Source organism: Microplitis mediator, chromosome 3, assembly GCF_029852145.1.
Source record: "Microplitis mediator isolate UGA2020A chromosome 3, iyMicMedi2.1, whole genome shotgun sequence".
Classification (NCBI taxonomy): Eukaryota; Metazoa; Arthropoda; class Insecta; order Hymenoptera; family Braconidae; genus Microplitis; species Microplitis mediator.
Window position 1 is genome coordinate 2338901 of NC_079971.1, and position 27079 is coordinate 2365979.

Below are 27079 nucleotides of genomic sequence, written 5' to 3' on the forward strand. Positions count from 1 at the left end.
CATCAACTACTGGCGGCAGCACTAGCGCAACAGTATAGGTTTGAAAAAAAAAGAGCGACATCTAAGACAAAAAGGCGGGATATTTAAAAAAAATGTTAATAAAAAAATATTAAACTGAAAATAAGAAATAAAAAAAACAAATTGATAATTTATAAGTTGAATAAAAGTTTATAATAAAAAAAAAATTAATATTAGAAAATAAAAGTAATGATTAAAAATAAAATGAGCAATAGAGGTGTGCGCTTTTGAATTTTCCAAGATTTTTTATTTGTTTGAATCTTGAATAATAATTAAGTAAACAGAAGTTTAAAAATTTTTTTATCTCAATTAATAATTGCATTTAATTACTCGTCAAATCAATGAAATGGCGTATGAAGTAGAACATCGAAATTATGGTACTTAATAATACTGAACAAACGTTACGAGTTCGCTATTGAATATTCATTTCTATTTAACTTTAGTTCAATATACTCTGGTCCAGGTATTGGATCTCATCGAATGGAAACCCAATTAATTTTGCTGGCCTCGGTCAACTAAGAATAGCGTAGTTATAGTTACTCATGCACAGATTTGAATTTTCAACCATCAACTAAATGGTGAAAACTCGGAAATTCTTGAAACTTTTCCTACACAAGTTTTACAAGTCCTTCGTGCTTGAAATCTATAGCAACAATATCAAGCAAGTCGAGTGCTAAGAAAATTTGTTCTCACCCAAGTCACGATTCCTCGACTATTGGTGTGGTCTGTATTTTTTTTTACTTTTTTTTCATGATCTCTTCGACGCTCTCCGATAAAAAAATAGATTTATTGTAAGCACGTGCGAGTTACTGTCCTTTTATTTTTATTTATTTATTTTTTTTTGGCATTGCCAGAATAGTTTCAAATTATTATTAGATACCGTAACACTCATAAAATAAATACATATAAATTTTGAGATTATGATGAAAACTCCAATTTCAATTTTTTTTGTTTTTTTTCAAAATTGAATAGAAGTGTCAAAAAAATTTTAAAAAGAAGATATTATATATGGTAAACATATATTAGAAAATATATGTTACAGATATAAATATATATGTGACAATACATGAAATCTTATATAGAAGTATATATAGATTTTGGCCGATTTTATTATATTTCTATATATGTTTTCTCTTATATGATTTCATATATTTCCGTATAACTTCAATATATTATTTATATATTTGAAAACTTATAATTTTAATATATTCAAAAATATATGTAAGAATAAATAAAATATATTCTTTTATGTCTTCCTCTCTCTGTTATATGATTATAAATATATATAATACATGTATTAACTTATAAACTTACGTTTTTAATAAATTATATTAAAATATACTATATTATATATAAAAAAATATATATAGTTTTTGGCCACTTATATAGTCCCATATTGATTATATATTTTTCCATATATATTTATCATATATGGTATTTTCGTGCAAGTTGACTCAAAATTAGAAAAAAAATTATATTTCTTGATCGGTGTTCGATTTTGTCCCGTAATTTAACGTCACTTTGTAGATAAACTAAAAATTTAAATTTGAATTCTATGGCGCGAAAAAAAAGTTCAGCTTCTGATATCTATTTAAAATATGCTAGCATTCGATAAAAGCTTACATTGTCACCTACACGAGACAAATTGAAGGATAAATAGATTTATGGACGTGATAACCGATTTTCTGAGAGCGGATAAGATTTATATTGATAAGCCACGCATAGATAGCAAGCAGTATTAGTTATAACCTCGTCGGAAACGTGATAAAAGTTATTAAATATTCGCAATAAATAATTTTAATCATGACGAAATATCACTTATTGTTGCACTACAAAACACCGATAAATTCTTTTTTTAAAAAATATATCAGAAGAATTTTATTGTTTTTTGTGTTCCTGTGTGTTATTTATGCAATTCGCACTCAAATAGTAAGTAGTAATTATTATTTTACTCTATCAAATTTTTCTGATCAAGAGTCGGCTCTTTTCAAGTCTCAGAAAAAAAATACTGAGGGCAGATAAATATCATAAGAAAAAGAAGTATTTTTAATCAGAGAAGTTGTGGACAATAAACTGTAAGCTCGAGTTTTAAAAAATTTGTGGCAATAATATTTTATTTTTCTTTGATCTGAATGCTCTACAATTAAAATTCTCATAAATATTGATAAAGTTTTTAAATAAATTTAATTTGTTAAACTTTTAATTTACATCAGATTCAAATTAATATTTCAGAAAATATCAAAACTATCACAATTGAAAGAGATCACGGTTTCAAGAGCATTAGAGTTAATAACAGAAGTTAAAACTCTTCCTTACACCGAAGAATCAGAAGATTCATGGAAAGTAGTAGACATAAAAGACTCGAGAATTTACTCAGCGTACTTGGAAACAAGAAGTCAAGTAGTGCTTGAGGAAAATCAAAATTTAATCTATAATGATTCTGCGTGGGCTTTTGTAAGCTACCATTTAAATTTTTTCATAAAACTGTTCCCATAAACTGTAAATCGAAGTGTTTCAATTTAAAACACCTGAGTGTTTAATTGCCATTTGAATACATTGTAGTCACTTTCAAGAAAATTATTATCGTTTGAAATTATTTGGCACCATAGTAAAGTCGGACTATGGTGGCCACCTGCAGAAATTGAACCAAATACATGGAAAAATTACTATGGCTAGTAAAATTGACAACGATTATATCAAAAATTAGTGTAAAGTAAAAGGTGCCATTTCATGCTGACGCTCGACGCTGTTTTTGAGCGTCAAAATTGGTCACGTGGTACAGTTTTGACAAAACTGCCACCTAGAAAAATTCTAGCGTCAAATTCTAGCGTCAATGCTGCTAATTTAAATAAGTGTCGAAAAAAGTATTCAAAACCAACTTTTTCAATTGTTGTAAATAAATATAGCTTCAAATATTTTGATGTCACTTCGCCTTATATCAATTATTATCGAGTTCGATTTCATTTATTTCAGCGTCAAGCATAAATAATTCGAGCGTGAAAACTAAACAATGTTTAGTTTTGAGGCTAGAATTTTTCTAGGTGGCAGTTTTGTCGAAACTGTACCACGTGACCGACTTTGCAGCTCAAAACCAGCGTCGAGCGTCAGCATGAAATGGCACCTTAACCATTGTAAATCTTACTATGGTCATTAGGGTGAGCCAAAAAAACCAACCTATCGAATTTACGTCTTAAAAAGGACCTATATATCGAGAAAAAAATTCTCCCATTGGGCAAAATTTTTAGCTCAATTTTAAAAACTGTCGGTAGCTATTTGAAATTTCCCATTTAAATAACATGCAAAAAAATTTTTTTTGATTAAAAATATTATAACTTTTGAACCATGTGAGATAAAAATTCGGCTCTAGAATATTCTTGTATGGCATTAAATTTCTTTAAAAAAAGTCCTGGGAGTCGAATTTGTAAACTTGATATTTCGTATACTAACAGGCCATCAAAGTCTAGAGTAAACAGAATCATACAAATTTAAGGCTTTATTATTAAAAATATCAATACTACGAGAAAATTTGTTCTACATGTAGTGCAATGAAATCACCAACAATTTCCACGTTGTAACAAATAATATTTTGTTATCGATCACAATAAAAGAAAAGTATTTGGAAAATCAAAATAAAGCCTTAAATTTGTATGATTCTGTTTACTCTAGACTTTGATAGCCTGTGAGTATACGAAATATCAAGTTTACAAATTCGACTCCCAGGACTTTCTTTTAAGAAATTTAATGCCTTACAAGAATATTCTAGAGCCGAATTTTTGTCTCACATGGTTCAAAAGTTATAATATTTTTAATCAAAAAAAATTTTTTTGCATGTTATTTAAATGGGAAATTTCAAATGGCTACCGACACTTTTAAAATTGAGCTAAAAAATTTGCCCAATGGGAGAATTTTTTTCTCGATATATAGGTCCTTTTAAAGACGTAAATTCGATAGGTTGTTTTTTTTGGCTCACCCTAATGGTCATAGTAATTTTTGCCTGTGTTCATTTCAATTTCCGTTAGGTGGCCAACATGGTCCAGTCTTAGGTCCTACTATGGCACCATATAGGGAAGAGAATTTACCGGTGAAATAAATATTTTACTTATTTTACCAATTTTCAGCAGGTTATTTACCGGATAAATAACCAAGGTAGTTAATTTTGTTCCGTGGGTGGCGTTGATGTGCGATTAAAGATGTGTACAATGTACACTAAAGATTATTAGCAATTATCTATTATCTTTCAATATTATTGAGTTAATAAATAAATAGTTAAAAATGATAAAAGTGAAACATTGATCAAGGTTATTCGCGGATCTTGTCAAATGCAGCTTTAGTATTGAAATACGATCTTCTGTAGAGTTCTGTTATAACAAAGTAGGTTGAACAGAAGAATTTGAGATTCATCGACCCAGGTTCGAATCTGCGGCATGCAATTTATTATTTTTTTTATTTTACTGAAGTTAGCCGACGTTTTTTATTTTTTTTTATTTGTTTTCAATAATTAAATTAGAACAAAAAACATTTTTTTAAATTGCACTTAAAATTTATCAAGTTTTTTAAAAATAAAATTTATTTTTTATTTTTTTGTAATAATTTTTTCAATAAAAAAAAATTCAGTATGCCATATTGCTTTTAAAACTTAATATACTAAACTATATACACATTCGATGCAAGTAGATATTTATCATTTAAATTAATATTTTACCGGTTAAATAGCCAAATAACTTACCGGTTAATAACCGGATATTTGCCCACTCGAATCACTAACCACAGCATTTCAACCAAGAAAATTCAATCCGTGAACCGGTGTTAAAATGCATCCATTTCCACACCGGTTTTTGACAGTCCACAATATGGTGACATATTTAACGGATAATAATAATTTTACAGATACGCATTATTGCCATAATACCAGTTAATTTACAATACATTCCACTCACTTGTTACTACAAATATACTACTGGCCAAAAATCAATCAAAAGTTATATATTTAAAAAAGCATTTATTCGAGCACAATTAATAGCTTACAAAGAAAATTTTAATATGTATTACTCAGCTGCTTTTATTCTGTGTCCTCTGCCATACCCGGAAGAAATAAATTCACAAAGTATTAAATTGCCGTATAAAATAACTGTATCAACAAGATCTGATCGATCAGCTAATAATATTAATCGTGATGAATTTGTTGGAATACGATATCCGAATAAATGGTATACTAATGATATAAATATAAATATTAACTCGCATCAACACAAAGATAGAGATCGTAAAACATTTTCCGTATGTGTAAAACCTTTTCATCACAATTTCGATAAAGCCATTGACCTGATAACGTTTATTGAATTCTATAAAATGATGGGAGTTAATTACTTAACATTTTATCGGGATTCAGTATCTGAACATGTCGACAAAGTTTTGAATTACTATATAAAGGAAAAAATAGTGTCGGTACTAAAATGGAAGCTACCGGAAATATATATTTTTCAAAGAACATTAAGAACGGATGGTATTTTTGCGGCATTAAATGATTGTCTATATCGAAACACGTTTCATGAAGGTGTTAAGTATATTATAGGTGTCGATATAGACGAGTACATCGTGCCAAGAATACATGAAAATTACACGGTGATGATGGAACACTTGAACTCGGTTAAAAGTGATGAAGTTGGAGGTTGGATCTTTAGAAATGTCTTTTACTACTTGATGTATGACGATGATTTAGTTACTCTACCACCAGGTATTTAAACTTTTATTACATTTCGAAGTTTTTGAAACTTAACTTTTATATTAGTAGAATATTCTAGAGACTGATGATTTAATTTCCTTTAAATTTAAGTACTACCATTAGAGTAGATTTCATTTTCACAAGAAATTACAACATTCAAAAATTCAAATATTGAATATAATATCGCGTTACTGATGCCATAAGGGCGTATCCCGAAAAAAATACCCTTGAAAGACATAAGGGCGTACCAAAAAATTTTTTCCGGGAATCGACGTAGTTATGACTGAAACGCGCAGAAATGCAAAAAAAAATTTTGGTACGCCCTTATGGCACCCAGGGTACCTACCGGGAGCCATAAGGGCGTACCAAAAAATTTCAAATTTGAAAAAAAATTATACGTCGATTCCCAAAAAAAATTTTTTAGTACGCCCTTATGGCATTTGTAACGCGATATATTTTTTGTATAATAATTAAAAGTTTTTACCCTGATTAAACAACTGAATTCGACCGAATTAAAAATTTTAATTCTGTTATATTCTGTCGAATTCTGCAACACAGAATTCAACTGAATTGAAAATTTGAATTTGAATTAAACAGAATAAAACCGATTTAAAAATTTCAAATTCGTTTTAATTCAGTTTAATTCGGATTCAGAACCAGAAATTGAAGAATTATTTTCGAATTAATCAGAATTAAACCGAATAGAATTATTTAAATTCGTTTTAATTTGGACAAATTTTGGTTTTCCTGCCGAATTAGACAGAATTCATTTTCAAATTAAATACCGAATCAACAGAATTTATCTGAATTAAATAGAATTAAAAATTTAATTCTGTTTAATTCGATCGAATTCAGTTGTTTAATCAGGGTATTCAAAAAGATTTTTTTTACGCCGAAAAACGTAAGTGTAGTTCAAAATACGTTGGTCTTGTTTTTTTTTCAAAATTGTATATGGTATATTACACACCAAGGGACGAAAAGTAGGACTTTATAACCAACATGTGTAATTTCAGGTGGCAACCATACAGATTAGAATGTCCTATTTTTCTCCCTTGTGTGTATGCTATTTTTCACCAGATCTACACCTGCAAGTTTATATTTTTGCTTCTGTTTGTGAGAAAAATGGCACATGCACTGAAAAAAAAGTTTTTTTCCTCCCGGTAAATGTTTTATTCTGGTAGCAATACTGATATTTTTGTGGTAAGAATACCAAAGTTTATTTCACAGAGCAATACGTATTCTGACTGTAGCAAAATTCGGTATTGCTGTAGGCACAATACCACAATTAAAATAAAATAAACTTAACCCTACTTTATTGACATACATTAATGTACGTAAATAGGAGAATTTTTCATTATAACAGACGTACTGTCAACAATTGAGACGAAAAACGAATAAATACTAATTAATAATTTAATAGTTATAAAAAGGAATATTGCACGCATTATTTTAATATTTGTTGTCACTTGCACTCTTATTTCTATCTTATAATAACATAAGGTAAAAATGCGGGAAACAAAAATTGCTATAGGATAAGTATGTAAGCGCTGAAGACACCACTGCATTTGCTATAGTAAAATCCCGATGAAAAAATATTTTATACAATTGTATAAAATTATATACAAAAAATGGCCCGATCCAATTGTATACAACTGTATAGAAATTGTATACAATTCTATACAAATTGTATACAAGTCTATATAATTATATACAATTTTATACTAATTATATACAATTCTATATAATTATATACAATTCTATATAATTGCAATATGTAGAATTGTATATAATTATATAGAAATTGTATACAATTCTATACAAATTGTATACAAGTCTATATAATTATATACAATTTTATACTAATTATATACAATTCTATATAATTGCAATATGTAGAATTGTATATAATTATATAGAATTGTATACAACTTTTATACAATTTCTATCCAAATTGTATACAATTGGATCGGGCCATTTTTTCTATCCAATTTTATATAGTCTATATATAATTATATATAGTCCATATATAATTGATATATAATTCTATACAATTGTATAAAATCTTTTTTCATCGGGATAGTATAAAGTTTTAGTCCCACAAGAAAACTCGGTATTGCTGTGGGAATTATACCAGGTTTTTTGCAGTAAGAATACGTTTACTTACTATAGGAATACTGGATCGATAATACTTTGGATTCCGGGCGGTAAAATACTTTTTTTTCAGTGTGCATAAACTATGTTCATTTTTTTTTTTTCGTAAAAGAAATGTATGTCTGCCTTCTCGCCAAATGGGACAGGAATCTCAACTTTTGGTGCATAGTGAAAAAATGTAATTTCAAGTGCAGATATGGAGAAAAAAAGTATACACACCACGGAGAAAAACACGACGCCCTAATCCGCGTGTTTGCCGCAGTCGCCTTCGGCTCGGGTAAGCAATCACACACTCGGATTAGAATGTCCTATTTTTCTCCCTTGTGTGTATACTATTTTTCACCAGATCTACACCTGAAAGCTTAAATGTCTGCTTCTGTTTGTAAAAAAATGGCGCATACATAAATTCTTTAAGTGTTCAAAACCGGCCCTAAAGCGGCCAAAAATGGTACCTTTAGCCCATTAAAAGTTAAAAAATTATTGTAATAAAATATGTGGGACATACAAGTTTTTAAGTATTTCAACAAGTCATAAAATTATAGACACATGTAACTACGGTCGACATGAATATTTTTTCTATCAGAAAATTTCATATCTACTTTAAAACTTTTTAAGGATCTCCAAAGTTGAATTTACATTACAAAACTAGAAGATGGAAAGAAATAAATCCTGCTTACGATCGTAGCAAGTACATAGTTCAAGGCGAAAATGTAATAGAACTTGGAAATCATAGAGTGTGGAAAACTAAAAGAACATGGTCAATATTTGGAACAAGTAAACCAATTATACTTATCGTGTTATCAAATAAAAAGAGATGAGGGCGAAAGTTTATTTATAAAATCATTCGGTAGATTATCTTACCCTGGTCTCTTTCAGTTTTATTGGGAAATGAATTGTCAGATATTTATAATTTTAAAATTATCATAATTTCAGGGTACAAAGAAGTCGAAGTAGATCCTAAAGTAGGTACTTCAAATCACTATAGATTTTGTGAAACTTCAATTGAGAATTGTTGGAAACGAGAGAGCATTGTAGATAAAACAACTCACAGATTTACGAAAGAGCTTAGCGATAGAGTTTCTAAAGTATTAAAAGATATAAATCTATAACAAATAAAGAAATTCTATGGGGAGTAAAGTTAATTTAATAATTTAATGTTGAACTACATACACATGTAAACTTAACTACAATGTAAAAAAAAACGGTGTAAATCCACGCTACCTGCATGAAAAAACTTTATATGTGAAAAAATATACTTTAAAATATATGAATATTATAATGTGATATATCGCACAATATATAAAATAATATTTATATTTTTGCAGAATTAATATATGATAATATATTGAAAAAAAATATACTGCTACAATACTCTCTAAACATGAATTAGTGGAAATTTCATTAATTACGTTAGTGAAGCAGTATTCACTTCATAATCAGTGGATTTAAATAACAAATTAGAGAATTCTTGCTAATAAATTTAGTACTATAATTTTCACTAGCAAATTAGTGATATTCACTACTGAACTAGCGATATTTTCATAATTTCTACAAGTGAAACTGTTATTCACTTCTTAATTTATAAATTTCAAAATTTCACTAGTAACTTTAACTAGCAAATAATTAAATATTTTACTAGATATAAATGTAATTAATAATTATGGTGCTATTTTTAAAAATTTTAATAAAAAACTTTCAAAATAAAAAAAAATAGAAGTGCAGAACAATAATATATTTATATGAAGAGTGCGTCAATCATAACATCACGGATTTTTTATTTATTCATCAGTTATTGTTTGGTATCATAACGAATATACTATTTACACTCACGCGATCACATACGTAGGCCAGTGCAGTGGATAGCAGCAAAGATTTTGAATCGGAAGGACGCAGGTTCGAGCCCAGCAGTCACCGGGATTTTTTCATCAATCAAAATCATGTATACTTCCTCGAAGTAATGATTCTAATACATTAATTACATTTCGGATCTAATTACAAGTGTCTTATATCTTTTTTCGCTATATCATATTTTTTTCACCGATGAAATCAGTGGATTCCCATATTCACTTTTCAATTTAGTGGATTCTCATATTCACTTATCAAATCAGTGAATTCCAATATTCACATATTCATTTAGTGAATATTCACTAATTCTGCGTGGTACGATTGTAGCATTGACAATTAGTGAATATTCACTTAAAATTAGTGAAAAATCACTAATTCATTTTAGAGAGTACATATATACCATCCATATATGACAAAAATATATTGAGCATTATATGAGATAAATATATAGAGAAATATAAAACATTATATAAAAAGAAATATATTATTAAAAATATATAATCCAATATATGTAAAAAACATATATTCATAAATATATATATTTTTGCCGCCATATATTTATCACATATTCATCATATATATTTTTAACAATATATAGCTTTTCCATGCGGGATATCACGGTGTTAAATTCAACGCCGAACACGGTGTTAAAATTTTTCCTGGTGTTAAAAAAACGGTTTTATTTCTGAAGTTAATCAGCCTAAGCAGAGGCCAATTAAAAATTTTAAGTATTTTTTTTTTCCAATTGTTTGTTACGTTAATTATTTTATTGAGAACTGGAAAGTTACTACTCAGGTAAAATGGACTACGATTGTCAAAATAAGTTTTTTTTTAATGATAAATTTTTAATTGGCCGCTGTCCAAACTAATTAACTTACTCTATCCTTTTGTTTTCCATCGAATTTCCCTATTGTTATTACAAAAACTAACATAATTCTATTGTGTAAAGCAAAATAATTAATTACCGCGAATCAAAGTTACACTGACCTACTTTTTGAAAAAATTATCCATTGTAATGAAAATATAAACATATCATTTATTAAAAATATAGTTAAAATTTCTGCTGGGTTTATTATCCATAAATCTGCATCATATTTTTTAATTCATTATAAGCAAAAAAAAAAAAAAAACTAGAATAAAATCCGAGGAAATTTGGGTGAGCCAAAATTAAATGGAATAATGTTTAACATTGACCCAGTAATTTCTTAAGCCAGTTTTTCAATTAATTCTGTTATTTTCGACAACTCCGATGACTTTAGAATTTTACTTTAAAATCTAGAACATTAGTAAAAAAATTTATAACTTATTCTGTAATTTCCCCATGGAAAAAAATATATAAATATATGTATAAAAAATATGTTTTTGATAGCTAACTTTTGGCTGATATTCTTATATATTATAAATAAATCTTAGAATATATGCATGAAAATATAAAAAAAATATCGGTATGATGACATAAAAAAATATATTAACAATATATTTCGAATATATAAAAATATAAAAAATATATCATTTTTTTCCAATGTCGTTGATTGAGTTAGGAATATTTTTTATATTTTCATAATTATATTTTTTACATATTTTTGATATATTTTAATTACATTCAAGATATATAAAATATATACACTGTAAAAAATTTGCGGAGTGAACGCGAATTAAATCCAGAGTGATTGCGGAGCAGATGACTGTTTATTTATTTAATCCCCTTGGAGTGAAATTTACTCCGAATCGGAGTGAATGCGGATTTAAATAAAATCCAGACCATTCCGAAATCCCTCTCTGAAAAAACCAACTCCCTTTTTACTCCGTATTCGAAATGATATTTTGTAAAAATTCCGAAACTCCGAGTGAATTAGGATTTAAATCAAATTCGTAATCACTCCAATTTTACTCTAGATTTTTTTTGTGTACGAAAATCAGCCAAAAGTTAGTTATCAAAAATATATTTTTATACATATTTTTTATAAATATTTTTCACGGGACTCATAAATTAATTCAAATTTTTCACATGAATATTTATCGACATCACAGAAATTTTTTTCAAACAGAAATATCATCGATTGCGGCTTAAAATCCCATACAATAATTTATGTTATATATAAATATAAACATGAAATTCTGTTTGTTAACGTGCCTATAGTGACATCAATATATTTCATAGGGAAAATAAAAAAAATCTGAAACAAATTTAATCTCCATGTGTGCAACATATAGTCTTGTATCATTTTTCGACATGCCAGCTATTGATTTTAACGTTTGAATGCCATAGAATTAATGACAATTTGTATGCACGTTACATTCGCAAACAAATATTGATACATGACAGTTAAAAATAACATTTTATTTTCCGACACTTTTTTCATTGATATCGATAAAGAATTTTTTTTATTTAAACTCCATTTATTTTTCCTTATAAATAAAAAATAAATTCCCTGTTGCATTTTTCAAAAAACAACAGCCGATGTTTAAAATTGAGCTTTTGAAAAAAATAAACAATTAAACGCTAATTGATTTGACGTTTATGTGCTGAGCCAATTGAACAATAATTGATTAATTATGTACATTGTATATTGTACATTACTAAGACAATGAAATTGTTCTCTATATTCTATCGGACATAGAATTCCGACATCTCTTGATGTAGTATACGTTTGTAATTTCCTATAATCCAAGATAATATTCTAATCACTTTTGCTCTTGGGACTTATCTGCAACTTGTATTTGCATACCAATAATTATTACGAATTAGTTAACACCGAAATTGTCACTAAGTCTATCTACATAACGATTGTGATAGTAATTGGGTCAACATTATTGGTGGAACATAAATATTTTATTTTATGACAAACATTACATATAAATTTAACTCGGTAGCCGGTTGTCTGTTTAAAACTATATTCGAAATTGTTAAGCTCAATATTAATTGGGTTAATAATAAATAACTCAACCAAACTAATATTCGATTGATTAAAACGAATGTTAAACCAATCGCTTAATGTACATGTTTAAACAAAAATTGTAAAAAAAAAAATCCAGTTTCGAATGACCTATTTTGATATATACTTTTTTTAAATGGTTATGTATTGTAGTAACTTTTTACATAAAAGCATAAAAGTCGGGCATTATTGGGACTAAATTCTAGCCTGGGGTCATTTATGTCAAATATGTGGAGATAAAGTTAATAGAAACTATAATAGGAATCATTCCCATAGTATACAAAGAAAAAAAGGATTTTTTGACACAAAGAATGTTCACTTGTCCTAAAAAATTATTAATATGGATTGAAAACGGAAATTTTTTGGGGCAGGTCCTCAGAAAATGTTTGTTTTTAATTCATAATGTGAAAAATTTTGTGCGCGAAAAAATCATTTTTTTCTGTAAGAATTATTTCTAATATACGTCAAGAGAAATAACTCTATGATTAGTGAAAATTTTCCTATTATTACACGGAGAGAATTTTATAGAACACGCAGAGAAGTTTTTAGTAAAAATTACTGAAAAAGTTTGATACTGTGAGGACATGAAATAAATATCTAAATTTATCACACGCGCATTATAAAATATACTACTCGATAGCATGTGAATGGAGTGCAATTTCTACTAATGACATAGTCAAAATTTAGTGGCTAAATGTTTTTACGGTTCCAAACTTTATAGGTAATTTTTACTCAAAAATTCTCTGCGTGTAAAAGTTATCATCTAGTGATCTAGTTGAGCAAGATCACATGAAGAGGAACCCCCCTTTTTCACTTGATTATTAAATTCAGGTATGAATATTTATTCATGAAGTATATACTATGAATAATTAATTCCTAAAACAGTTTTTGAAAATTTTGATTTTAACATTTTTTTTTTAATGAAAATTTTTGTGACTTTTAGTTACGAAATCAATAAATAAAAAGATATTAAAGATATTTTAATGAAACTTTCAGGATTTATAGTTCAATAGTTGTACTTTAATATGATATATAAAAGTTCAAATTATTTATTGATTTTCATATTGTTAATTAACCTTTAAGTTAACAAATGAAAATTTCAATGACTTCTCCCTCAAAAAACACTATACATTTTACTATATAGTAAAATTTTTAAACTGAATCGATAGTAGTGAATATCATTCAAATTATTAGATAAACAATCTGAATTGTATTATCTATCGACTATATGGCGAATTCTGCAACTATTGATAATAAAATTCAGAAATTACAACTCTTATTATCTTAACTAATTACAACTACTATCAACATTGTAATTCTTAATAACCTGATGGTAACAGTTACCATCAGCCGAAATAATAATGACTGTCTAAACTAATAAAGAATTTAAATATCGGCGTTACAGTCTGAAGCTTGTCTACATGTAATTTTCTCTTTGTTTAACTGTGTATGTGATTATTTTCACTTAATTCTTGGATGATTGCTATTTTTATGATCATACCCAATCATTTAAAGTTATCAACAATAGCTCCAATATTTGGAACGTTTTATTATATTCGGACTTAAACGATTGTGTTGTTACTTATTTTAATTATTTAAAAGACAAAATTGACATAGCTAAAGTATGGATGTAAATAAAGGATTTAAATTTGTATAAATTTATCCTATTTTTTGTTTAAGAATTTTTCCAACCTCGAATGGTAACAGTTACCATCTTCGATTGTAACAATTATAATTTTTAATAGTCACAATTAGCATCTTCGATAGTAATCGTCACCACCACACGGAAATAAATTTTCATTAAAATTTACTGTTAAATTCATTTGAAAAATTACCGAAGTGTACTCAAAAAAAGTGAACTAAATTTGTGAACGATACCGTTGTTTGGATTAATATTTACTTGAGACTACGGTAAATTTTTTTAGTAGCTAAAGAAAAAATTTGGTTTTTCTGTAATTTTTAATATTAAAATTGTAAAAAATATTTATTCATCTTATTAATTTTTCACGTTTATTATTTTTTACCGTCATACTACAGTAAAAAATTGATGGCTTTTTCTATATTTGTTACGTTGTATATTTGAATAATTATAGAAAAAAAAGGTGATTAAATCAGGAATTTCACAACGTCCCACGATTACTATTATTTTGACAGTAATTTTTAATAGAAATTTCTTACCATGCATCAATTGTTACTGTTATCATTCTCAATAGTAAAACTAATTATTTTACCACTGAAAAATTTCCCTCGCATTTCAAACGGTAGAAATTAAGTAGGCTCATTATTTAATGTACAAAAATGATTCCCATTAAATTATGGCAATGGTTCCCATAAATATATATAGGAATCATATATATGGATTTAGAGTGTCGTCTTCGTACATTCTATAGGATCAATCCCCATAGTTATAGTGACCGTTCATATAATCTATGGAACTCATGCATAATATCATACCCTAAATCTTAGTGAACGCGGATCTAAACCCAAGTGGACGATTTTTTATTTATTTAACCCCTCGGAGTGAAATTCAATCCTACAGGCAGTTTATTTTAATATTAAAATTCGGGATCAAAGTGGATGTGGATTGAAATAAAATCCACATCATTCCGAAATCACTCTGCTGAAAAATTCGAAGCTCTGAAACATGCATCGATTTCCGTGAAGTAGCCAACATAGAAGTAGACCAGCACTAAATATTTTTCGTTGCCGTTAAATTTTATCAGCTTTTATGGTTACAAAAATTCTATAAGGGCCTAAAAATATCTGAAATATTTCAGACTCATGTAATTTTAAGGTCTAGGAATTTCTGAAAGTTATTGATTGACAAAAAAGTTATAAAAGTTTAAAAATAAGATGAAATCCAATTCCAAAGATATATAGCTAAGAAATTTTTACCTTGGGAATAAATTGGAAATTCTCCATCACTGTGACTATGAGTAAGCATTCTCGTTGAATAAAAACGCCAAAGTGGACGTCGCGGTTTTCGATCTTCACCCGATGTTCCAGCTAAAATTGAGTCATCTTTAGTAAGACTCAGCAAACTTGCAACGTCTTGAAGCGACACTCCGACAACAACCGGAGTGCCGCTCGACGATTTCTTTTCTTCCCACAGGATTACTAAATACTTAATCACCCACACTATTATTATTTATTACACAATTTCTTACACACCTTATTTTTATTTATTTAATTACAATTCATCTTTTATTTTCGACGGCACTATCAAGATATCATCGCTTAGACTTTCACTAAATTAAACAGCCACCAAGTTAATGATTATTATTTTTTAAATTCAACAATGAAAGCCAACAAAAATATACTTGAGTATCTCTTTAAAAGTTGTCAAGTTTTGGAACAAGATCAAGACGCAACGGAAAACTCTAGTTACTTAAATGTCAAGATGTAGTTTTATTCTTACTCGAAAGATACTTTAACATTTTTTTTACCCATAATTCAATTTTTGTTAAATAAATTATTGTCTGCAAAAAAAAAAAAATTTATATATCTGACAAAGTATCTTTTGTATAAAGTGATATTCTGGCTAAAAAATCAACTTTTATAAACTGAAATTGGTCATGATTCACTCGATATTCAGAAAAAAAAAAAAATATATTCTCTGGAAAACAGTTCAGAGGCTACAGTATCATCACATAAATTTTTTAGACTCGTAAAATTTCACAATAGAAAAGATAACAACCGTCGATTTACACATCAAACGCAGCGAGTTACTTTCAACAATTTTAATATTCATTTTTTTTTTTTTAACTCAAAGGAAAGTCAGAAAAATATAAAATACTCTTTTTAATGCAAATAAAAAATGACAAAGATATAATCGTTATTTTTTTTTATATTTTTCAAAAGGCATTTGTGGGAATTTTTATTTTCACTTTTCCCGAAAAAAATGAATACAATGTAAAAAGAACGGTGTTAAAAATAGACACTTCGCGGTGTTAAAATGAAATTACACCGGTGTAGGCGGTGTTATTTGGCGGTGTGAAAAAAATTCGACTTATAGAAATCAGAAAAAAATATATTACATAGAAAAAAATATAAAAATTTAATGAATATTATCTGGAGGAAATTTGAATTTTGCTGTTTACTTAATTAAATAATTATTTGTGTTGTACGTAATTTACTCAAAAATTACACAATTTTATGCTCATCATTTGAATCACCAATAATTTAATTAATTAATAAAAATAATTTTTAACTATAGAGTGATCGAGTAAGTAAAATTATTCACAAAGTAAAATATTGTCAACACCGAAAAATATTTTAACACCAAGAAAATTTTTTAACACCGATAAAAAATATTTACACCTTCGGCGGTGTTGAAATTTAACACCGGTAAAAAATATTTACACCTTCGACGGTGTTGAAATTTAACACCGATAAAAAATATTTACACCTTCGGCGGTGTTGAAATTTACCGCTGATAAAGAATGTTTACACCTTCGGCGGTGTTGAAATTTCACACTGATAAAGAATATTTACACCTTCGGCGGTGTTGAAATTTAACACCGATAAAAAATATTTACACCTTCGGCGGTGTTGAAATTTACCGCTGATAAAGAATGTTTACACCTTCGGCGGTGTTGAAATTTCACACTGATAAAGAATATTTACACCTTCGGCGGTGTTGAAATTTAACACTGATAAATAATATTTACACCTTCGGCGGTGTTGAAATTTAACACTGATAAATAATATTTACACCTTCGGCGGTGTTGAAATTTCACACTGATAAAGAATATTTACACCTTCGGCGGTGTTGAAATTTAACACTGATAAAGAATATTTACACCTTCGGCGGTGTTGAAATTTAACACTGGTAAAGAATATTTACACCTTCGGTGGTATTGATATTTACACCTCCGGTGGTGTTGGAATTTAACATCGATAAAAAATATTTACACCTTCGGCGGTGTTGAAATTTAACACCGATAAAAAATATTTACACATTCGGCTGTGTTGAAATTTAACACCGGTAAAAAATGTTTACACCTTCGGCGGTATTGGAATTTAACACTGACAAAAAATATTTACACCTTCGGCGGTGTTGAAATTTAACACCGGTAAAAAATATTTACACCTCCGGCGGTCTTGAAATTTAACACCGATAAAAAATATTTACACCTTCGGCGGTGTTGGAATTTAACACCGATAAAAAATATTTACACCTTCGGCGGTGTTAAAATTTAACACCGAACAATTTAACACCTACACCACTTGGACTTAACCCGTTTTTTTTTCAGTGTACTCAAAACTAAATGACAAAAAAAATAGTAAAAACTTGAAACCCTTTACAAAGCACAAGCATCAACAGATGTCTTTGATATCGATGATACCAAGCAGTAACCACTTAGCGGGATACGTTTTAATTACATTTAAGTGCTCTCGTTATTCATCAAGGTAAATTCCGTTAATTGCGCTTAATAAATACACGGATCATTTTTTTTTTTTACAAATGATTACCCACAGGCATTATCGATATCATTACATCATTACGAGCCAATTCAAACCCCACAATTAGCACAGATAATTAATTATACATTGCTCTATTTGAATGACAGTGTAAATGAATTTCCAAATAGAAAACCCGCGTAATTGTATTTTTCAAATGAATAAATAAACAAATATCTGAATTTCAAGTGCAGTACAAATGAGAGTAAAATAATTAAAAACTTAAAAAGACTAAGCAGCCACAATGGTCTTTGTTTCTTGAACGTTCCGAACATTCCTTACGGCAAAATGCCTCATCAAAGGCATGTGGTTTAAAGCACAACGAGTTTGAAATTCCTATTTTATAATAAACATCCACATAAACACAAAGTAAATATAATAAACTAAGTAAGCGAAAAATATCATCGATTATCAATAGACTATTTATAATTGGACGGCACTGAATTATTAATTACAGTAACGACGGACTGGGATCCAAATTAATACCGGATTTATTTTGTCCGCGGTATTAATAATATTGTTATTAACGGTTAACACAAATGAAAAGACCTTAGTTGAGCGAATCCGATGCGCGCACTGGGATGAGAGAGAAGTCAGGACGAAAACCGGGAGAATAAAATCCACCGAGTGGTACCGGGGTGGTGGGATCCAAGTAAAGCATTGAGGGGTCGTATTTACCCCCAGAAGTACGTCGGCGGTTGCAGTCGGGATGTGGATGCTGGTAACGGTACAGCAGTGGAAGCAAGAGAAAATATAAAACCGTAACAGCGCAAGCTTAACTTACTGGGCTTTGCAAAACGTGTATCACCTCTACGTCCTCGCATCCTCAACTTTATCGTCAGTTATGGGTAAATGTTAACCTGATGTAGCAAACCAAAGGGCAATCATGACCTAGTTTACGGTAATTGACCTTATATATTGTCATTTTTTTCATACTTCATATGTTAGATTGTAAATTTATCGTTTACTAATAAAATCACATAGACCAGTCGTGAGGAAGAGAGACGATCTTTTGATCATCCTCATCCTCACTACCAGTTATTTTTATCACATTGACCACTCGGAGTGGAGGCTATAGACTATAGCTATCATATATTTTAAAATTCATATTTATAAAGTATATTAAGTACTTATATAAATTACTGTAGATCCATAATGAGAGATTGTAGATTAGATTGACGGGCATCAAGGTTAAAAATAATTTGACCTGACCTAGGTCTCGGAATACGAGGTCAGGAATATGGATCAAGATAAACATACTCTGACTTGTGATGCTAAAGCACCGGAGTTTACGAGCCTTGTACTGGGATCATACTCTCAGTAAAGTTGTTGTTTAAGTAACATTCTGTACAAACTTAACGATTGTAATTACACTAGTTAATAGTTACTAGTTTGTAAGTGAGATCAAGACAACTTGTTGTGTTTAATCATCAAGAGTTATGTTTATCGCCTACAAGTGTCCATATTTATTTAATCGACCTACACGGAGAGAATTTGACAGTAAAAGTTATCATATAGTTATAGTAAAATTTTTAAGCTGAATTGGATAGTAGTGAATATCAATTAAATTATTAGATAAACAATCTGAATTGTAGTATCTGTCGACTATATGGCAAAATCTGCAATTATTGATGATAATCAGAAATTATAACTTTTGTTATCTTAACTAATTATAACTATTATCAACATCGTAATTCTTAATAACCTGATGGTAACAGTTACCATCAGCCGAAATAATAATTACTGTCTAAACTAATAAAGAATTTAAATATCGGCGTTACAGTCTGAAGCTTGTCTACATGTAATTTTCTCTTTGTTTAACTGTGTATGTGATTAATTTCACTTAATACTTGGATGATTGCTATTTTTATGATCATACCCAATCATTTAAGGCCATTCTCAGACAATGCCCCCCACTTTTTAAAAATTTTCAATGATTTTCAACTGTCATAAGCGTATCAAATTTTTATCAATTAATTAAAAAAAAATTCAAGCATTAATTGAAAAAAGGACAACGTAGTCGTCGTAATTTCGCCGATACATAGATTTACAAAAAAATTATTTACACTTGATATCAATTAGGAGTTAAACAAAATTCGTTAAATAAATTTCAGTAAAATCGTCATGTCAATTTTATAATTCGAATTTAAAAATTTTGGAGGCTAAAATTTATTCAACAAATTTCGTTTAACTCCCAACTGATATCAATTGTAAGTAATTTTTTTCAAATTCTATATCTCAACGAAATTACGACTACGTTGTCCTTTTTTCAATTAAGATTTTAATTTTTTTTTAATTAATTAATAAAATTTTAATACGGTTATGACAGTTGAAAGTCATTGCATATTTTTAAAAAGTGGAGGGCACTCTCTGAGAATGCCCTTAAAGTTGTCAATAATAGCTCCAATATTTGGAACGTTTTATTATATTCGGACTTAAACGATTGTGTTGTTACTTATTTTAATTATTTAAAGGACAAAATGTACATAGCTAAAGTATGGATATAAATAAAGGATTTCAATTTGTATAAATTTATCCTATTTTTTGTTTAATAATTTTCCCAACCTCGAATGCTAACAGTTACCATCTTCGATTGTAACAATTATAATTTTTAATAGTCACAATTAGCATCTTCGATAGTAATCGTCACCACCACACGGAAATAAATTTTCATTAAAATTTACTGTTAAATTCATTTGAAAAATTACCGAAGTGTACTCAAAAAAAGTGTACTAAATTGGTGAACGATACCGTTATTTGGATTAATATTTACTTGAGACTACGGTAAATTTTTTTAGTAGCTAAAGAAAAAATTTGGTTTTTCTGTAATTTTTAATATTAAAATTGTAAAAAATATTTATTCATCTTTTTCGGAAAACGAAAAAAAAAAATAACCCCCCGAATAAAACATAAAAAAAAAAAAACATGTCAAAATATTCTTGTTTAGTCTCGTTTTTTGGAAAAAAATTTTTTTTTCCTCTCTACCTTACATGTACTGAATAACTAACGCAAAAATGAAAGAAAATAAAAAAAAAATTAATTTTTTCATTTTGGTAATGATTACACACATTAAGGAACAAAACTTGTTCTTTTAATTGTTTTGTAAAACTTTGAGCAATCGGTCCGGACAAACGGTTCAATGGATCAATCTGAAAATTTCCAGGGTCTTTGGGGGTACATTAAGCTGTAAAATTACCTGGCAACATTATTTTTTTTATCAATATTTGCAGAGTAGCGATGAGTTGACTAAAAAATCAGAAAATGGCCATTTTTTGTAGGTTTTTCAAATGGATATCAAGGATGAAAAAAAATTTTTTTTCGAAAAAATCAAAAATGAAGCTTTTAGGGAATTTATTCAAGTTTATTAAACTGCCCTTCAAATTACTGTGTGACCATTACTTGTTGAGATATCAATAATCAAAGACAAAAGGATCCTTTTTCATTTGAAGGCTGATATCTCAGCAGTAAATTGTCTTACAGAGAAACAAAAAAAAGCAAATTGTAGCTGAATAAATTTCCTAAACGAGCCATAAATTCGTTGTTTTAAATAAATTTTTCCCGGCCCCGTAGACCTAAAAAACAAAACCAAAAAATTTAGAAAAATTTTGTCTCGACCTTTTTCTTATGATTCCGCAAAAACCGTGTCTCAATAAAATATTTTGCTGAAAGATCTTTGAACTAGAGATTTTAAGCTTCAATTTGCTTTTTTAATTTTTTCGATACGATCATTTTTCACGAAAATGCAGCCTTCCAAAAATCACTAAAAAATTTATAAAATTTTCTTGTTCCTTTAATTTTCTGGATAAGTGTAGTATAATTAAATTTTCTCCATGTACTAGTTTACGATAAATTATTAACTCATTTTTACTTACCCATATCTTTGTCACAGGTAACGGCGACACGCTCTGATGATACTTTTTCTGGAAGCTCTTCTTCTTTAAAACTTTCCGCTGAAAAAAAAAAAATTAATAGGATAATAATAAAAAGTGTAAAATAATAATTTTTGAAGGGAGTTAGGAAAATAATTAAACGCGGTGTAAAAATAATAAATATTTATTAAAAATATTATAAAATATATTATTCATAAATCCTTATATTAATAATTTATAACTATGATGAGCGAGCTTTAATAATAATATATTCAATTATTTTATTTTTGTATAAACTTCTAAATAAATCTTCCAACTTTCGACAAGTCATGTGCAAACTCACACTGTCTTTTTCATTAAGCATACTAAATATTTTTAAAATCAACTCTTCAGGTAAGCCAACGAGACTGGGGTTAATAATTCCCAGGCTGTTTAGTACGTCACATTTTAATGGAGTTGTTAGGTTATTTTTAAATCTGAAAAAAAAAAATTGTTATCAGTAAGTTTGAATAATATGTAGAGTTTTCAGTGTCACAAGGGATAACACTTCAATTGAAAGCAGGGTTGTAAATAACGCATTACTTTTTCTAATGTATTAGTGATTCTATGAGCCATTAAATTTAATTTTTTAATGGCGAAATTTTTTATTAACCATTAAATTTAATTTTTTAATAGCGAAAATTTTCATTAGCCAGTAAATTTAATTTTTTAATGGTGGAAAATTTCTATTAGCCATTAAATTTAATTTTGTAAGGGCAAAAAAATTTCATTAGCTAATAAATTTAATTTTTTGATGGTGGAAAATTTCATTAGCCATTAAATTTAATTGTGTAAGGGCGAAAAATTCCATTAATCATTAAATTTAATTTTTTAATGGTGGAAAATTTTATTAGCGATTAAATTTAATTTTGTAAGGGCGAAAAAATCCATTAATCATTAAGTTTAATTTTGTAAGGGCGAAAAATTCTATTAACCATTAAATTTAATTTTTTATGGGTAAAAAATTTTCACTACCCACTAAATTTACATTGAAGAAACCCACAAGAAAAGTCCACACTAGTTGAAAATTTTTCTCACCTAATTGTTTCAAAGTTTCGAAAATGTATAACTTAAAGTTCAGAATTGTTTCAAATTTGAAATTTCCGTTATAATTTTTTTTTACACAGGTCCATGGTGACCAAAGATTTTTAAAATTTTAATTCCCTGATTTTTCCAGGTGTTCCAGTCAAATATTTAAAAAATTCCCTGACCATTTGTAGTGATATTAAATCATTGAAAATATTTATTTAATTCAAAATAAAATGACATAAGTCAGTTCAATAAATAATCAATCATTGTCGTTAAATGAAACTTTATTTTATTATTTGTCAATGTTCAGGTTTTTTTTATTTATTAAATGAATAATTTTTTATTTTAAATCTTTGTTTTTATATAACTTACTCTGTAATAAAATGTAAATAAATTTTTCATTTTCACTAGAATAAATTTCATAAATAAAAATATTTTATAGAATATTAATAAAATATTAATCAAGTACGCGAATAATAAATATAGTGAAACTTATAAGTTCAATACTTATGTATACTTTTAATGTTTTCGGTTTTTTAATTTGTCAATGCATGTTAATGGAACACTGAGACGTAATAGACTCCTGAGCACCACTAGGTCTAATAAAAACTATATTATCAACGGTCCAAAAAAATAGAATATCTAGCCTCGTGAACACCCTGCACCGCGACCTGATTTTCTACGGGGGTACCTATGAATCCTTCATGAACTCGGCCAAGAAGCTCCTTTTAGTATCCTGATAAAATTATATTTCATTTATCCGGTATATCTCACTTGTAAACTTATACACTTTATTTACTATGCCAATCTAAATGTGAAACTTTCAATTTCTTTTGTTCCATTGAAACTATATTTTCTTATAATTATTTATGTATTTTCTCTATTATTGTAATCATATTAAAATGTATACTGCCGATTGGCGTTTTCTAAATAAATAAATAAATAAATAAATAATGGCTTGAAGGTCCTGACGATTGGTTTCTACTAAGACTTTTTTTTTTCTAACAGCCTTCATAATTCAAACTGCTTCATTTTTTCGCTATTGGAATCAATTTCTACTAATTTTTTTTCAAATTGATATTAAAATCGCTTTCGCGCCCCGCCACTTTTTGAACAGTTTTGACAGAAAAAAAAATTTATCGAATTTTTTCAGTCAAAAGAAAAGAAAGTAAAAATTTTTCTAGCTTTATGACGAAATTCTCTGACTTTTCCCTGATTTTTCCAGTATATTTATAATTCCCTGACATTCCCAGGTTTTCCAGAAATGTGGCCATGGTTGTGTTAATTTTTACCAAAAATTTTTTACTGTATAAAAAAACAACGTTTACTTCTTACCTATGTGAGAAATTTTTTAAATTCATAAATTGACTATTGATGTCACTAGAATGTAAATTGACAAATTCTAATGTTTCAAAGGAAGTACATCTTGTTTTAATATTATTATTAATTGTTGATGTTAAATTCATTATCATAACATCCCCAACAGGAATAGCATCTAATTTACAATTTAATTCACGTAGACAACGGTGTTCCAATGGAATCTTGTATGCTCCGTTTATTTTCCATTGTCTTGGGTCCAATTCTGATGGTAAATAGTCGCCTCTAAAAACACACATGTTGTTATTGCGTGACGAATATTTAAAAAAAAAACAACGTTTATTAAAATTCTGATTGATAAAATAAAATGATTCTGAAGTTAGCAGATAATTAAAAATTTTTGGATTCTTTCTTCAACAAGTCAATCAGAAAAAAAAAAAAAAAAAAATATGCACATGTAGAAAATTTAAAAAACTACAGGTGCATTTTTTTCAAACATTTTTTTTTTTAATTTATCGCTTTTAAAAAAATCCAAAAATTATTAGACGTCGGCTAATTTCAGTATTATTAATTTATGATTATAAAATTAGCAGGCACTAAACAATTTTCGACTTTTTTTTCAAAAATTGAATTAAAAAAAAACTAAAAATATGCACATGTAGAAAATTAAAAAAACTATAGGGGCATTTTTTTAAATTTATCGTTTTTAAAAAAATCCAAAAATTATCAGGCCTCGGCTAACTTCAGTATCATAAATTTTTTCAACAAAATACTTGTTGGTTATAAAAACAATCACAGATTAAATAAATTAAAAAATTTAGACTTACCTATCTTTAAAATCTTTAACATATAATTCGACTTCTTTCAATACAACTATCGATAACGCAATAAGATAATCATTATGAGTTGCATTTTTTTCATTTAAAAATTTAATTGTTTTTATTAAATCCGGTGATAATTTTAACAATGTACTTTCTTCGACGAGAAATATCATTTTTATATTTTTACATTATACTTGACAATGTAATAGTATGAGTTATAATAATTAATAGTAATGATAATTGTGTTGACAAATAAATTCAAATATTTATTCACATTATCTTTGTGTTTTTCCAATAACTTGGGGAAAAACAAAACAACTTGTAGGCGAAAAATCAAAATGGCGAGAGAATATTGTCTGTCATTTATGTCGCCACTGGATTTATATTTAGTATTTATCGATAACTTACCGACAAATAGCAAATTTAAATAAATGATTCTACTATTTAGGGTTTTTTGAACAATAATTCATAAAAAAAAATTACGGTGCATAGAATAGACATAAGAAAATTTTTAAATTTCAAATGAATAAATAAATTAATTAATTAAAGTAATGAAGTTTAAAAAAATGCGCGTATACGCATTTTTAAATTTTTAATTTACTTACATTTCATTAATTTCTAAAATTTAATAAATATGAGTGTGAATGTAGCAGACGAAAGACAAATTTAAATTTATAAATGGAGTAAATAATAAATAAAATAATATTTCGAAAAAATGCACTTATTAATTTAAAAATTAATTTACTCTATTAAATATCCAAAAATGAAACAGTGACACCAAATGGTTCTCTAATTTAATCAGAGATTAAAATATTCTCGATTTAAAAAACTGGTCTTTAGTTTTTACAAATGAGTAAATTTAAAAAATTTAGTCAAGATGGTTTTCATTTTGTTTTCAGTCTTCATTTAAACTAATGATTTAAAAAAAAAAATTGTAAAATTGATTAATTAAAAATAAATACTAAAGATTCAATATTTATTATTTTTATTCATTTCATAAATTTTTTTGTGAGATTTTTCATTTTGGCGGGAAAAATTGAATGCAAAAATAATCCACGAAATTTTTCGATGTATGATCAAAATAATTTCTTACTTATCTACATGTAATAAACTAGAAATTTATCAGCAAATATTTTTGACTTTTAAAAAAATCCCTTTCCAATTCCTCATAAATTTTATATATTTTTTTTTATTAAATTCCAGGCATTAAAAATACCCGAGTAATAAACAATTTTTATTTTTTATCCTAATTAAATTTTTAAAAAACTTTTCATTGCTCTGAAAATTTTAATTACCAAAATTTACACTAAAATTCAAAAAAAAAATATATAGAAAAAAAAATCAATTTAAAAAAAATGATTCCCACAAAAGTGTACATTAAATTCAATATATAAAATATACAATATAATGTATATTAATTTTACTTTCAAGATATTAAATTTACATATTTATAGTATATGCTATATATTTTAAATACACATATAAAAAATGGTCAGCGGTCTTTATTGTATCTTTGGCACACATATTATTAATTTTTATATATTCATACGTTAAAAATATAACATTGCATTTAAATATAAATATTTATTTATTGCGTTCATGTTTTTACAATAATAAATATATACATATATATAAAAACCGAAGGCAAGAATGTGCAATCAAAAAATAAGAAGTTAAAAAATTGAGGACTCCAATACTGACCTTGAGCAACATATGAAATTAGTGAAAGAAGCGAAAAAAAAAACTAAAATGATAATTAAATAATAAAAAAAAACGTTTACAAGGATCACAAGAAATTAAATTACGGCACTGGTGAGCACAAGCAAGGGCGCTCTGTGCCACTTGTTGCACACAAAATTGTCGCGCTCA

General features: G+C 27.6%; 3 protein-coding genes across 5 annotated transcripts in view; 1 reads left to right on the plus strand and 2 right to left on the minus strand.

Moving 5' to 3' along the window:
- The window catches only part of LOC130665876 (phosphatase and actin regulator 4A), a 215155-nt gene that overhangs the window by 187721 nt on the left and 355 nt on the right, over positions 1-27079 (minus strand). Inside the window, exon 2 of one of the 2 annotated variants that reach the window (XM_057466503.1) lies at positions 22008-22085. In XM_057466503.1, the coding sequence (XP_057322486.1) occupies positions 22008-22085 (78 nt within the window). Of the gene's footprint in view, positions 1-15567; positions 16107-22007; positions 22086-27079 lie in introns of those variants that run through there. The other variant, XM_057466504.1, reaches the window with a different exon arrangement.
- LOC130665878 (uncharacterized) lies at positions 1731-11065 on the plus strand. Of its 2 annotated transcripts, none has more exons than XM_057466508.1 (5): positions 1731-1947; positions 2251-2472; positions 4906-5752; positions 8507-8738; positions 8825-8962. In XM_057466508.1, exons 1-4 carry the CDS (start codon positions 1822-1824, stop codon positions 8707-8709), a joined length of 1398 nt encoding a protein of 465 aa, XP_057322491.1. In that variant the 5' UTR covers positions 1731-1821; the 3' UTR covers positions 8710-8738; positions 8825-8962. The 2 variants fall into 2 exon arrangements, with proteins under 2 accessions (XP_057322491.1, XP_057322490.1); XM_057466507.1 differs by having other exon boundaries at positions 1734-1947; positions 8507-8665; positions 8825-11065.
- On the minus strand, positions 22173-25545 carry LOC130665879 (uncharacterized). Its single transcript, XM_057466509.1, has 3 exons — positions 25217-25545; positions 24408-24674; positions 22173-22480 (listed from the first exon to the last, which is right to left on the minus strand). The coding sequence occupies exons 1-3, from the start codon at positions 25381-25383 to the stop codon at positions 22246-22248; spliced, it is 669 nt and encodes a 222-aa protein (XP_057322492.1). The 5' UTR covers positions 25384-25545; the 3' UTR covers positions 22173-22245.

Bases quoted from the DNA above. Each gene is read 5' to 3' on its own strand.
- LOC130665879 (XM_057466509.1), bottom strand. From the start codon at position 25,383: ATGATATTTCTCGTCGAAGAAAGTACATTGTTAAAATTATCACCGGAT. The intron at 24,675-25,216 runs GTAAGTCTAAAT...GTGTGTTTTTAG, and splicing joins GTTAAAGATTTTAAAGATAG to AGGCGACTATTTACCATCAG. The intron at 22,481-24,407 runs GTAAGAAGTAAA...TTTTTTTTTCAG, and splicing joins TTAAAAAATTTCTCACATAG to ATTTAAAAATAACCTAACAA.
- LOC130665878 (XM_057466507.1), top strand. From the start codon at position 1,822: ATGACGAAATATCACTTATTGTTGCACTACAAAACACCGATAAATTCT. The intron at 1,948-2,250 runs GTAAGTAGTAAT...TTAATATTTCAG, and splicing joins ATGCAATTCGCACTCAAATA to AAAATATCAAAACTATCACA. The intron at 5,753-8,506 runs GTATTTAAACTT...AAACTTTTTAAG, and splicing joins TTTAGTTACTCTACCACCAG to GATCTCCAAAGTTGAATTTA.